Below are 15,015 nucleotides of genomic sequence, written 5' to 3' on the forward strand. Positions count from 1 at the left end.
CATTACAAAGAAGAGTAAACCACTTTAAAAATTAAGTGTCTTAAATATAATAAAAAGGAATAATTAAGAATCAAACAGGAAGCTGCTATTCTGACAATTTAATGATGCTGAATTGGACTGAAAGAATTGGCTTTGTCCTTCAAAGGCAATGAAAATCTGGTATTTTCAAAATGGAACTAGGATCAGATCAAGTGTTTTGGTTTCGTTGGTTGTATTTTTTTTAAAAAAGCAAACAAATAAATGCAACAGAACCAGAAAGAAATGTGACAATTCACCGTAGAGGAACCTTGGAATGTCTTGGATTCCTACTGCTGCCTGAGGCTGAAGCTCTTACTTTATCAGACCTGTTTAACATCTTTAGACTATGGTCTTCCTGGGAATGTATTACAACATGGAACATGTGGAAGCTAATGTGTCAGTCCTAATTGCCAAATATAATAACAGAATATTGATGTTCTTTCATTCTTACTTTGGGGGGGAAGGGCGGGGATTACAGGCATTTAGTTACTGTTACTCATTTTCTGAATATTTATATTTTATGGCTGAGCGTAGCTACATGCACAATTAGAAGATTTAATAGATTGTATTATTAGCTTTTTAATTACTGGAGGGGCACATTGGTATTTTCTACCTGAGGATCATAGCCACCAAACTTGGCAAATTGCTGTGGTTTGTATTGCCCTGGGGAGAGATGTGATTAATAATCAAATGTATTTATACTGTAAAAATAAATCTGAGAAGGTGAGATAATTTTATCTGTTGCAAGAAATCGTTTATAGAGTGAGTTGATACCCATTTGGGGCATCAACAGAATCTAACTGGAACACAAAGGCAATGCTGTAATGCCTTTAAACACATAAGCAATTAGGAACAATACAGAATAGGTAATAGTTGTATTTTCCATCCTTTTGTATCCTCCTGAAGGATCAGTGAATTCTTTGGTGTTGGTTTCCTCTGTACTGTTCTTTTGAGTTCTGAAATGTTACACATGATGCAGAAAGTAATCTTTTGTGTGTGTTGATCCTGTTCTCTCAGAGCTCTCTGAATTTAGCATGTGATCACTCTATGTTTAAATTTTTGGACTGAAACATCACCTGGGATAAGTCCTTTTAACTTATAGGCCCGTATCTGAGAATATTTCAAGGCATGGGGAACTCATAAGTGTCTTGTTACCTATAAAACCCTTATACCAGACAAAAAACCCACCCCAAAACCCACCCGCAGGCTGACGCCCCCGTTTGTTGCAGGGTCTGTGGAAGCTGCAGCCCTGTCTTTCCACTCCTGGTGTTCTGCTGCCATCCTGTGGCCAGTCGGGCTGGTGTCACCCGGCACTCCCGGCAAGTACCTGCTCTCCCTCGGGTGCTCACGGAGGTGACCAAAAATAAATTTGTGGTCTCTTCCTGGTTTCTTGCGAGGGATGCTGTAACCTGCTGCCTCCTCTGAGTTTGCTGTTACCAGTCTTGGTTTGGTTTCTGCTTAATGAATCGCAGAGATAAGTAGTATAAAAGCAAGAAGCTGCCAACAATGGCGGTAAGAATGAGATAGCTCACATAGAGAGGATGAGAGTCCAGGTCCAGAGCCTGAGTGACCTGTAATCATGAATAACACATAATTGGGAATGGACACAAAATTTTATGCTGAATCTGAGATGTGTGTTTCTGATGTGAGCTTCCCTGTCGCCTGCCACCTTTCCCCTTGGTTTCCATCTGGGTATGACTTTTGTAGTGGTTTGGTAGCTGCTTACAGCCACGCTATGTCTAGTGATTGGTATTTCAGAGGAGTACAGCTCTTCTGAGCAAATTCAGTGAGCATGTCGTTTTGGCTCACATGGAAATAGCTGCCCTTTATTCTTTTCTTCCACTAAGACACGAAAGGAGTGACCGCTGTAGGGACATCTGTAAGGGACAAATTCAAAATATATCAGCTATAGCATGACTTCATGCATCAATTCAGTGCTCACCAAAATTCAGGCCTACATCATCTGCTTAAATACATTGGGCTTGTAAATAGCATTCTAAGTGGTTATCAAATGTTTGTGGCAAATTTTATTAGTGACTTACAAGTTTCCCAGGTATTTGAAAAGTGGTATTTCCCACAGTTGTTTCATAGGTGGTGTCAGTGAACTGAATTTGCATCATGCTTTGAAAAGTCCATCTGAGAAAAGAGATTTTAGAAAACCAAAATGGAACTGGAAAAAAAAAATGGCAGAAAGAAAGAAATTGATACACATACAGAGGACTCAAGACCTCAATAACTACTGTTATCCTGCCAAATACAGCAAGTTTGTCTAATCTCTTGACAGCTATAGGTTCTAAACATATACAGTTTATTACTGGACAAAGTGGCAGATATACTTGATATTGTTAGGTGGACATGGAGAATTATGAGAGCTAATATCCATATTTGTCAAGTTCCCATGTGTCAATTGGAGGAGGGAGGTCATTGTACCCCTGTACACAGCACTGGTTAGGCCACACCTTGAGTACTGTGTCCAGTTCTGGGCCCCTCAGTTTAGGAAAGATGTTGAAATGCTGGAGCATGTCCAGAGAAGAGCAACGAGGCTGGTGAGAGGCCTTGAGCACAAGCCCTATGAGGAGAGGCTGAGGGAGCTGGGACTGTTTAGCCTGGAGAAGAGGAGGCTCAGGGGAGACCTCATTGCTGTCTACAAGTACCTGAAGGGAGGTTGTAGCCAGGAGGGGTTTGGTCTCTTCTCCCAGGCAACCAGCACCAGAACAAGAGGACACAGTCTCAAGCTGCGCCAGGGGAGGTTTAGGCTGGAGGTGAGGAGAAAGTTCTTCACAGAGAGAGTGGTTGGCCATTGGAATGGGCTGCCCAGGGAGGTGGTGGAGTCACCATCCCTGGAGGTGTTCAAGAAGGGATTGGACGTGGCACTTGGTGCCATGGTTTAGATAGTCATGAGGTTTAGGGTGACAGGTTGGACTCGATGATCTTTGAGGTCTCTTCCAGCCTTCTTGATTCTATTCTATTCTATTCTATTCTATTCTATTCTATTCTATTCTATTCTATTCTATTCTATTCTATTCTATTCTATTCTATTCTATTCTATTCTATTCTATTCTATTCTATTCTATTCTATTCTATTCTATTCTATTCTATTCTATAGTCTTACTGAAGCTCAGTCTTTATGTACTATTATTTCTTTTTACTGAAAAATTTAGCAACCATATAACTCATTTCACTAGTGCTTTTTTGACAAAATTTCGTATCCTCATTTTCAAATGAAGAAACTGGTGTAAAATTAACAGCCTGCTTCACCGTCACCACCCAAGAAGATATTTGTGAAGCTGAGTTTTCCTACACAAGGTATGTTCAGCCTCACAACAACCAGGCACTAGTGGAAGCCATTGACGTTTCAGTTTGGAGGGATGGTGGGAGCTTTGTCTTACCTGTCCAGAGGTTTTCCAGGCTTATCACAAAGCCACCACTCAAGTAGAATGATGTGAAAAGGATGTTGCCAAAGAAGGCTGAGAGCTGTAATGTCGGCATCAGTGCTGCCACCCAAAGTGCCATAGCACGGGCACTGTACACGGCCAGCCACACTGAGAGGAAGTTCAGCAGGAAATGTACTGGTTCAGGAATGAGATTTGCCATCCAGTAGATGGGTATTCCATAAATTATAACAAAAGCACAGTGTTCCGGGAGCTCCCCCAAAATCTGTTCGGGAGAGGGGGTCGGGGGGGGGGAAAAAAGGTGGAGTGATAGTTACAAAAACACACATACACCTTGGCATACACCTTGATGTACTTAGGGGCTGTTCATAAAAACTACAAAAAATACTCCCTTAGAATGCAATCATCTCCCTGTTAGGTGTTGTCAGTGACATTCAGAAACAATACACAACAGAATTTGAAATCCTTACTAGTTTTTCCTCCAGCTGTGACAATTCCTATAACAAATTGAGAGGTTTCTTGTTACGGATTAGATGTCTTGTTTTGCTATAGTTTTGGCAGGTTCTAAGAATTCAAGGCACTTTTCTTGAGAACTGATGTGCTTGTCAACAATAACATAGTTACTGAATCATGGCAATGTATGTGTTGTCCAAATTTAGTTGAACCTAGTGTGAGATCAAATTTGAGACAAATTTGGCTGTTGGGTCACTTTCTCTCAGCATGTGGAATATGCAGGTATGTAAAACTGTCTAAACACTCAAATTTGAGTTTGAGATTTCTCAGATTTCAGACAAACAACCCAGTGAAAGATTCTTCTTTGGCCGTTCTGGAGTGGGCCCTCAGCCATGACTTATGGCAACACATTTAAAGTAGTGTGAGATTTAATCCATTAATGCCGAGGCAGCAAGATGGATAGCCTTAGCTGGCAGAAGTAAAAGAACAAAGGCTGGTATGAATGTGATCATTTATACAACCAGGCTTTGGTTTGTTTGTGGTTTTTAATGTTAAAGCCAGCTGTTTGCATTTCCTGGCAGCAAACCCAATTACCTTAGCAAAGAAATACGGGCTAACAGAGTACATTCCATCTTCCAAGTCATGATAAAGCATAGCTCTTTCCGAATGACCTGCAGGGTACAAGAAACAGTTTGGTTTCATCCTAGGATTGCATTAATAAATATAATTTTTCTGATTTTGATTGTTTGTAACATTTATAAGAAAAATGACACTTACATTTGGCAATAACATCCAAGATCACTGTGAAGGGGATTAGTGCACCTAACATGTATAACAGTGCTGCTGTGTCACGAATAGAGAGTCCATTTTTATCGTGGCCGTAGTACAAAAATCCAATTAATAATGACATGAGAAGGGCCTCAAATCCATGGATTAATAACGTTGGAAGATCTCTGAAGTTGTTGGAGATTTGACGACTAGGAAAACAGCAACACTGACCATAAGGTATAGTCCTTTCTAATGCCAGTTATATTCAGATGAATTGTCCTAAATACTCCACTGAAATCAATTAGCATACCTGCAGCATGCACTAACAAGAGCTGGTAGAGATGTTCTACTTGTACTATACCAGCTGATCATGTTTCTTTTAAGCACACAGGTGTAAAATACAACAATACTCATCTATGCTGGCTATAATCACTGAAGCCTCCTGGCTTCAAGTCTGAGGCAGAGATGTAAGGCTGGCGATGTCTGAGCCTATCACGCAACTGCCTGGGCTTGCAGAGGGTTGAGTCACCATGCTTTCACATGGGTATCAGGATGGCAGAACCCAAAATTGGGACTGTGTTCCTGAGCCTGGAGTCTCCTGGTGTTCCTTAAAGCCACAGGCTCCCAGAAATTTAAGCCAAAGTGAACTGTGTCTAGGAGGAGCCTTGGGACAGAAAGGTGAGGCTGTATGCCTGGCTGTCATCCTGCTTGGGGCTGGGGTGGGCCTGTAAAACAACTCCTCTGCTGTACAGAGGAGTTGGGCTTAGCTTGCGCTTAGCACTCACTCTGCACTTCCAGCACTTCTCATTTTTTCACTCATTTCTCATTTTGTGCTTCAAAACATAAATGGGCATGATACATAACCGTTTATGCTGGCAATAAGGTTACCTTAATAATATAGTGAACTGCTTTAAGACTCCTGGTAACTGATCACTTGAATGTTGAGGCATGTTGATATCCTCTTCTGAATTTAAATGGGACCTGCCAAAAAGAAAGAAATTAGCACAGGCTGTGTCTGTTGTTTCACATCTACTGTCCAACACACTTCCTTACCTTTGCTTGCTGAATGTGGTTGCAGCATTGTCTCCTTCAGTAACCTTCCACAAGAAATCATCAAAACCTTTTACTTTTTCTAGGAATAACTTGGCAAGAGTATTTGCTCTTTTTCGGCTTTCCATCTCCTTTTCTGCAGTCTGTTTATCAATACTGGTCAAATCAACTGAAAGACATAATTTAACATGAGACTATGTCTACAGATGCAATAACTTTATGATGTGTTTAGAATCAAAGATTCCATTGTGAACAGACAGCACAACCTCTGTGCATACAATGGTTAAAACTGTATCTGTTACTTTAGGGAAGAAGAGATTGTTAATATACTTTCTCTTGGGAGATGTTTCTTACCTAGTTATTCAATAAGTCACTGAAAGATTTCATAATTGCCTATTATAATATTATGAACTGCTATTTCAGATTTTTCTAAATTTAATAGTGGCTTGAGAGGAGTGCTGAGAATAAACAGCTTGTATTTCATTCCAGGCATGTAGGCATTTAAAATCTGTGACTTAAATCACATGGGTTTTTTTCTCCATCTGGATGTTTATTTTTTTTAATCTTAAAGAGGTGCCATAAACTTTACCTGATACTGAGAAAGCCTAAGGAGAGCACTAAGAACAATATAATAGCAGCAGCAATAGTTAGCATTATTTTGTCACTTAATTTTTTTTTTTAAATCTGAACTTTATAATAGTATTTTCCAATGTTGACCTTCAGTACAGAGTGACATTACCTGGCATTTTGCAGGTGCTTTTTGAGAGAACTGTTGCTGTGCATTTCATAACTGCTTACACTGTGCTAATCATCTCTCTTCAGTCACAATCTGCCCTACCCCTTCACTCTGTCATGGTCTCCTGCTTCTCTACGAGACACATAGCTAGCATTTGTGCATTTCTGTCAGGGGCTCCTTCTTACTGTGGCATTTTCTACCATCCTGTCCCATTTCCACATTTCTGCTGCCCATATTTCTGTCTCTGATATTCCACCTCTCTTTTTCATCTCTCACTGCCTCCATGTAGTGGAGGTTTGTAACCACAGGTTGTAGCTACAAGTTTCCCCATGATTGCCTCTGATTCTTCATCTCCATATGGGAGTGCTGCAAGCCTTCCTCAAGGCTGCCCTTGGCAGAGGACTGTTCTGAACCACAGTGGTGACAAAGGTCTTTTTGCAGGGCTTTACACTGGGGTTGACTTCTGTTTATGTTTGCACAGCTGATACCAGCTGACACTGACCGCCACATACACACAGGCAAAGAGGTTATGCCAAAGCAATGAGACTCTCTGTACAACGTTTTCTAGCCAACTTGAGTGCAAAGACCTAAGGGCTGGAACTGAATTAACCTCTGTGGTAAGTGACTACGGCCATTAGATTAAAAGGGCCAGATTCCATCTGCATGTTGCAAAAACACTTCAGAGGAATGGATTTGGGACTATGCAGTTAACTTTCTTTGAGAACAGAAATAAAAAGATTGCTGTTATGGATTTGTTTTTCCTCTTTTCCAGCGTGCTCTACTGATCAGCACTTCTGCTTCCCATTTACTGTTCCAAGTGTGTATTATTCCTCAGCTTGGAAAACTAGCTTTCTACATTTCATGATTCAGAGGTTCAGAGAACTGGCTCCAGAAACCCAGTTCATCCGTGTCTTTCCAAGTGAGGACACATGTTTCAACCGTCTAAAACATGCAAAACACATGTGCAAAACATGTGGAAGAGTTAGAAGAAGGATTATTTAGAAGTGATTTTATTCATACCTTTTGTTTTTCTTACATTTTCTGTACTGACAACTAAGGATCTTATTAAAAACTGGAATTGATGCACAATTGATTTGAGTCAATTATAAGAAATTTCTAAGACAGTTATGGCCAACAAAAATCAATTAATCACTTACGAAAGGAAATTATTTCCACAATTTTTTTTTTATGGCAATGTTTGATACTAACCGTAGAAATCTGCAGGATTGCTGTACCTTGGGCAAGGATAGCCTAGTTCTGTGAAATACTGGACCATGTCTCTAGCTGCTCCAGAAAAGACAGTGACTCCAGAAGTCATCAGAAGAACTAAATCAAACATTTGAAAGATATCTGACCGGGGCTGATGAAGTGAAAGAAGAACTAATCTGTTTCCTCTGGCCAGTCTGGATAATGTTATCACAAGGTTATGTGCAGTAAAACTGTCCAGTCCAGATGTAGGTTCATCAAGTATGAGTATTCCTGCCAAAGACAATAAATTTAACCGTGATTTGGAAAACATATTCCAAGTGAAACAGTGCTAGTGCATGAAATCTCACTGATAAGTTCCTTTTTTTTCCTTTTTAAGTACAAAGTATAGTCCATGCCCACATCACATGATAGTGAACAATTGCAATTTCTTTCACAATCTTCCTGAACATGATTATCAAGAGCAATTGTTTAAAATTTTCTTATTCACACTGGAAACTAGATTCCCACACACCCCCACACACACACACTGGGATGCAGACTTAGGTTCCTTATTAAATGTACATTACTCTCTGAAGTTCTGAACTGCCTTTAGAAATATCAGGTATTTAAGTATTAATTAAAACAATAGTGCTAGTTTTGTATTCTTCCTAGTGAAATATTTTAACCTAAATGCTCAGTATTTAAACCTCTTGCATTATTCATGTGCAAATACTCACAGAGTATTTTTAGCTATCTTCTTCTCCTCCCAGCCCGTGCCCTGTTTTGCACCTATTTGTACATATATATGAAGATATATGCATGACTGGATTTTTAGTTTGTTTTGCAATTGTTTGTTACAAAGTTGAAAGTGGTTTATTACTTTGCAGTATTTGTGTTACTATAGAATTTAATGTCTTCAGTCATAGACATGGTTTCTGTGTTGAAGGGTATAACATTTGAAATGTTAAGAAAGTTTTGCTTATTTTTCCCAGAACAAATTCTTTTCTTAGTTCAGTACCAACATAACTATTCCTGAGCATCACTTCCTGCAAACAAACAAAAAACCCAAACACAACCCAAAACAAACAAATGAACCCTTTATGCTTTCCGATAATTAGAAAAATATAACTTTATACAAGCAAAAAAATTTCTCAGATCTATTTTCCAGTGGGAGACTCATGAGAAATCTTGCTCAACAAGAAAATCAGCCAAGATTAGTAATGCATTTGATATATATGAGAGCAGATAGGGGAATTCAATCCTGCCAAATCAGCTGCAGTTTTAGCCTTATATTTTGCTGCTTCTGAAATTTCTAGTTCACCTGTGGTATGAGCCAGCCACATCAGTGAGTTGCGCAAGACCACAATGACCAACTATTCATCCAGGAAAAGTATCTTTCCTATTAACATGTAAAGGGGCTAGGTGGGAGGAAAAGAAAACAATCCTGATGTTATAGTCGGAGACCAGTCTTCCAAAGTAACTTGTGGTATGTGTTCAGATAATAAACAAATGTGCTGATATGCACAAACCACAGCACAGCTGTGAGGGTGATTTCAGGCAACTTTCAGTAGTCTATGTGATGGTGATTTTAGAGAGCAGTGGATGAAAGCTGCTGGTAGATTCACCTGGCTCTGTCACCACTTTTCCACTGGCAAAGGTGACAGAAGCAAGAGTGGGCTGGCTGCTGAAACACTCAATCTACAGAATTATTATTGTAATAATAGCGGTATTATCTGTGATCAGCACTGATTTCAGTTTAAGCAAATGGACCAGCACCTAGTCACTGTGTCTAAGATTGCTATGGATAGGTAACCTCTGGCAGAGGGTGGTGCAAGACCTGTCCTGAATATGAACTCCTGAAGCTGTCCCAGGGGCATCTGTGTAAGACTCTTTTCTGAAAGTCCCTACCTTCAATTATTGCCCCATTTCCAGCAGTGGTCTATAGTGGGCACAAGGAAGGTGTCAGAGTTTTGCTCACCGGGGTTCCAGAGCAGCTGCACACCGATGCTCACTCTCCGCCTCTCACCTCCTGAAACACCACGGAAGTACTCATTGCCTACCCTGGTGTCTGCACACTGGCGCAAGCGCAGTTCTGCTATGACTTCTTCTACCTTGGGGGATACAAAGGGTTACAGGGATAAAACAAGAGTTTATCTGAACATAGATAAATCTGAAAATATTATTAATGTGGTTAAAATGGATCTGGATGTTTCAGTGCTATCTGATCAAGCAACACCTGAAAACAAATCCTGATTTTAGAGATAACATTAGAAAAGACTCATTGATCAGCAATTTAGTTCTTTCAGCCACTCTAATGCTTTCTCTGGATTGTAATTTTTTATGAGCTTTGGAACAATTAGTAATTTCTATCTTGAAAGACAAAAAAAGGTTTGTAATTCATGATCTACATAAAAAAAAGGCACATTAGCTGTTCTGACTCCAAACATGCATGATCTCTCGAATAATTCCCGTCAGACACATTTTTGACAACTTTATTTTTTTTCCCAACAGATTAATTACCCTTTTTTCTCTTTGTGAGTCTGAGAAAAGCTTTGGAAGGCGCAGTTTGGCAATGAACAATAGTGTTTCTCTGACAGTCAGGTGGGGGAGCAGTTGGTCATCCTGCCGCACATGGGCTATGCATTTCCTAACAAGCTGAGGAGTGATGGGTTTGTTATTGATCAGGATTTGACCGGACTTGATTTTGCCTCCATGATCCCGGCAGGTTATCACATCAAGCAGGGATGTCTTCCCACCAACTAGAAAAATCAAAATTGAAAATTAAATTAGTTTCAAAGGTGATCTAGTCACAGAGAGAGGATAGAAGTTTTTGTTCTTTCATGTGTTTTCCCCAACTTGGCTTTTCCAGAGACAGAATGGTCTTGGAAAAAACCCCCACAGACTACAAGCTCATGCTCAGGATGTCTCTAGCCTCTGGAATGGAGTAGGTAGCTTTACCCTTTGTCATTTCTTAGCAGAACTGGGTAGTTGAGCATCGAGGATAACTTCATGAACTTAAGGAGCAAGACCACTTTGTCCTCCTCTTACCGGTCTTTCCTATTTGAAACAGAGGTTACTGTGCTGACTTCAGGGCTGGGACCTACCTCCTTGACAAGAGGTTGTCTTGGGAAAGGAACTCTGATTTCAGAAACAGCAGCTGGAACAGCTGAATGACTAAGATACTGAATGATATAGACAAAAAGATTCTTAATAATGATTGAAATAAAAATTATTATGTCTTAAGACAAAAAGTCATTTAAATAATTAAGAAAAGCTGGCTCATACTCTGAGGTAAGAAAAGTAAAACAATGAAAGTAACCCCTGATTTGGAATTAAATAACAAATGAATTTTTCCTTTTTGTTGTATGATACTGTATGTAAACACACAGAGCTCTCTTTTAGGATTAGATGTCATTTACTTCCAGTCTCCCTGTTGAAAGATTAACACCATGCTTTCTTCTTAATATATACATTTTTAAAAAGAAACCCATCCATCTGTAAACCACATATTGCTCTACTTAAGAGTGACATATTGATTGCCATTGACAATGTGAAACCCATCGCAGTTTAAGGCATCTGATGAAATAGATGATAAACAGCTTTTAAAAATAGTTTGATTAATTTGCTGAAAGGTTTTTGTGCTCAGTGCATCTTACCTTACAAAGGTGCTGTATCTATAACTCAATATGTTATTTCATCACAGCTTTTCCTTCTATTATTAGAAGGATCTCTAAAGTATAACTTCAATTACATTAAAGATATGTGCAAAAAAAAAGTACATGGCAATGTGGAAGAAATATCTCTTTTGCAGAAAGTCGAAACTTCTTTGGCATATATGCTTTGCCTTTGAGAGAGAGCATCTTCACTGAATCACTGGGCTAAGCTGATGTAAGAGTCTAGTGGAAGCACAGCATGGGGCATTTTGCCTCCAGAGTATGGGTACCTTTTTACTTCACTTTAACAAGTCGCATGTCTTCTGTTTAGCTCAGACTCGACTAACCACATCGAATAAAGGCCACTTTTCCTACATTAGTGTGATGGGTTTAAGACTGTCATTAATTTTTCTTCAAAAAGTTCAAGCAGAGAAAGAGTGTAAATAAGTGTGGGTGTAAGAAAGCAAAATAATGATTGTTCTAAACACTTCCATTAGATAGATAGAAATGTTTAAGAACCACTACTCAAAACAAGGTTAGGGAGTTGGGCAGTCACAGCTTGCTCACTTTCTGTCTGCTTCTTTTTCTTTTCTGGCTGAAGATAACATGCTGACCTTGACAAGCTAAGTCTAACAGCCTCTCTGCTTCTTGACTCTCTGCCTTCTGCCAGGCGCGTCTGGGGGGATTCCTTCTGTCTGGGGGGGGAGGCCCCTTGGGGAAGGCCCCTTGGAGGAAGCAAAGGGGGCTTGGTTGTGCTTTTCTGTTGATTGTATATATTTGTAAATGTCGTGAATAGTGTATATTTGTACATATTCATTGCATTTCATCATAGGTTGTAGTTTTGTTTGTAAATACAGATTTCATTTGCTTCCAGACTGAGCTAGCCTGGTTATTGTCGGTGTGGGATGGGGATTTCAGCTCTCACACTGTTACAATTAGTCAGCCTCATCCTAGAGAAAATTAAACCACTCACACAAGAAAACAAAAATGGGGTGTGGTATGAAAGATGTTTTAAAGACAAACAAAAAAGGAACTCTCTTTTCTTCTCTATTTCTCTTAATCTCTTAATCCAACCGCAATCTTTTGTCCTGTTAGAGTTGTTTCAATCTGATGGGCATTCCTGCTTGTGGCTATGCAAGTTGCCACTGATCTTTTCTATGGGATTTGTCCTCATTTGCCTGCTGTGTACCTGGGTAAGGTCTGCAATTGGCCTGTTTTGAAACTGAGCTATGAAGCCAATGCATGTCCAGCAGAGCTGAGACTGCAGGCCACAGGCCCCACTACACCTCAGGAAACAACAACAAACGAATGCAAGTTGTAACAAAACCAGGTTTGAAAATAGATTTTGGGTTCCTTTTTCCCCAGTTTCTTTGTTTCCTCATACTTTGTCTCTTCATGCATTTTAAATAGTGTATTTGAGTGATATGTTTCCAATAGTTGTTTCTCAACTAGATTTTGACATTCAAAAGACTGCAGGGCACTCATGGCTCTGTATATTTCATCTGAGAGTTGGTGAAATAATGAAATTCCATTGCTCTTACCAGTGCTTCCTATAATAGCTAGCATCTGACCACTTTGAACTTTTAAATTCAGATTCTGGATTATTGACACATGAGAACGGGGATCCGATTTCCAGCTCCATGGCATTTTTATCTGTGTAAGGTTTTCATACCAGGGAATCTGAGATGCCATGTTAACCTAAAAAAGGAAGGAACAAGTCCTTTCAATTACAATTATAAACTATTTAGCAATAAAAATCTTCAAAGTTATGATGTTACAAGCAGAGAATATGTTAAAACAATACCATTTGTCAACACAAATACATGTTAAAAAATTCTTTCACAGCCAAGTTTCATGCTTTGCTTCTTATTCTCGCCAGCAAGGGCTCCTGACAACCCTCGTTGAACAGAAAGTCCCTCTGCCCCAGCCTTCACAGGAATAATTTGTCTCAAGAGTTGAGAAATTGGACTGTTTAATGGCCATATGAATTAGTGTTATGAACTTCAGCAACTTTGTTTGACTTTTAAAGTGGTTCATGTACAAACGAGTATTACTGGATGTGCTCCCTGCTGAAGGGAAGTATATAAATAAAACTTTTACCTGGTAGTTGAGTTCTTTCACCTCAAGAACATTTGATTTTCCACTGTATGTGAAATACAGACTGTTATCTTCTTCAGAGCAAAAAATATTGTCCTCAGTCTTGGTCTGGAAAATTTGTTAATTACAATAGTTAATTACAGTACCTAAATTGCTGTTAGAATTTGAGTTTAGAAAAGGTAAAGTGGAAGGGGAAGTATATTTTATGGGATGTAAGAGTATTGCTGCTGAGTTACTGTAGTATAGAAGGCTGAAGGGCTGAGATGAGTTATCTATTAATCAGCATGAAATTTACTTTGTTCTAGAGGTGTATGCGAGGACCAAACATGCTGTGCTATGCTCTTCTGTTTGCTCTCAGTTTAAATGATATCACTTTCAAAATGGAGATAAATTTCATGGCACGGTAAAGAGACTGAACTCTATTTCTGCTTTTGAGGAAGAAAAACATACTGCTGCTGCAAAGTTGGTCAAAATTATGCATAATAAAATTCATAAGTTATGGGAGCTGAAAATTAAGATTCACTAGAATTACGTTTGTTATTGGATTTCACAGGGTCTCCTTAAGTTGGAGGCTTTATGAAAAAGTTTTCTCTCTCTTTTTTTTTTTTAATAATTCAGTTTGTCCATTGACACTTGGAGTTCTGAAATATGAGTCTCCACTTGGCTTGGTTAACCTTTTGCATATAACTGCAATTAAGAAGTCTTTGCTGAGGCAGCTTTCTGGTTTTGGATTTAATTCTGTGTGCATGCCTGTCGTGTTTACTCCAAAGAGCCATATCTCTCCTGGAGTCTTGTGTCTTTCCAAAAAGTCAAACTCATTTATAGCCAAGGCAAACACACCTGTTCCCTGTGTAGCAGTTCCTATCTGTTCCTGTGGTATCTTCGACAGATGGTGAACACACAATCTTTTTGTGTGCCTCCTGCTCTCACAGCAAATGAGGCTAATTAAATTTTCCAGATATACAGCAGAAAGCAGCATGACACCCGGCATAAAAAGCCATGTTAAAGCCCTACAAGCTCCCCCTGCTGTCAAAGCACTCTGCACTCTTGCTTGCATTGAACTTCATTTTTTTAAGAAGAGGTGGTCCCCGCTGATTTTACATCCTGAAAACATGTCCTGGGAAAGCCAGTCCAGTCCATGCTCAGGGACTTCCTGCTCCACCTACATCTGAAGATCCCCTCTTCCAGCCTCACCATTGTGGCATCTCAGCATGGCTTGCATGGTGCCAACCTCATCCCCAATGTGCTCTTGTTGGGGTAAAGGGATGCTTCCAGCTCCCCATTTCAGAGGTGAAAAAGCCAAGGTCTTGCTGCCTGAGAAATCCCTGGACAAGAGCTGTAGCTGTGAGAAGACAAGCCTGTAGAGTTCCTTCACGTTCTGCACAGCTCTCACTCACCAGCAAGCCCTTGCATGCTGTCTGACTCCAGCTGGCACTCTCTAGAGAGACGGTTTCAGTGGCTTCCTTCATGGTGGTGGTGGAAGGTCTTGCTCCCTGTGGTGGTTTGACTACAAGCTCTTCGAAAGCTCTGGAAATCCCTCTTATCTTGATTTTTGAGCTGAGCCCTTTCCAGGCACCTTCACGGCAGCACCATTTCTCTTGGCAAGTTGTGACTCTGCAGCTGGCATGACCCTGTGGACTGGGAAATGCTCCCCTCCTCT

General features: G+C 39.9%; 1 protein-coding gene across 1 annotated transcript; it reads right to left on the reverse strand.

Moving 5' to 3' along the window:
- Positions 1-1,451: 1,451 nt before the first annotated feature.
- Positions 1,452-14,824, reverse strand: ABCG8 (ATP binding cassette subfamily G member 8). The gene is made up of 13 exons (XM_054396088.1): positions 14,753-14,824; positions 13,359-13,457; positions 12,800-12,956; positions 10,126-10,364; positions 9,584-9,716; positions 7,627-7,896; positions 5,685-5,850; positions 5,520-5,612; positions 4,641-4,840; positions 4,458-4,534; positions 3,408-3,675; positions 2,061-2,188; positions 1,452-1,589 (listed from the first exon to the last, which is right to left on the reverse strand). Exons 1-13 carry the CDS (start codon positions 14,822-14,824, stop codon positions 1,452-1,454), a joined length of 2,040 nt encoding a protein of 679 aa, XP_054252063.1.
- Positions 14,825-15,015: the final 191 nt, after the last annotated feature.

The sequence above is a fragment of the Indicator indicator genome, chromosome 2 (genome assembly GCF_027791375.1).
Source record: "Indicator indicator isolate 239-I01 chromosome 2, UM_Iind_1.1, whole genome shotgun sequence".
In the NCBI taxonomy this organism is placed as follows: domain Eukaryota; kingdom Metazoa; phylum Chordata; class Aves; order Piciformes; family Indicatoridae; genus Indicator; species Indicator indicator.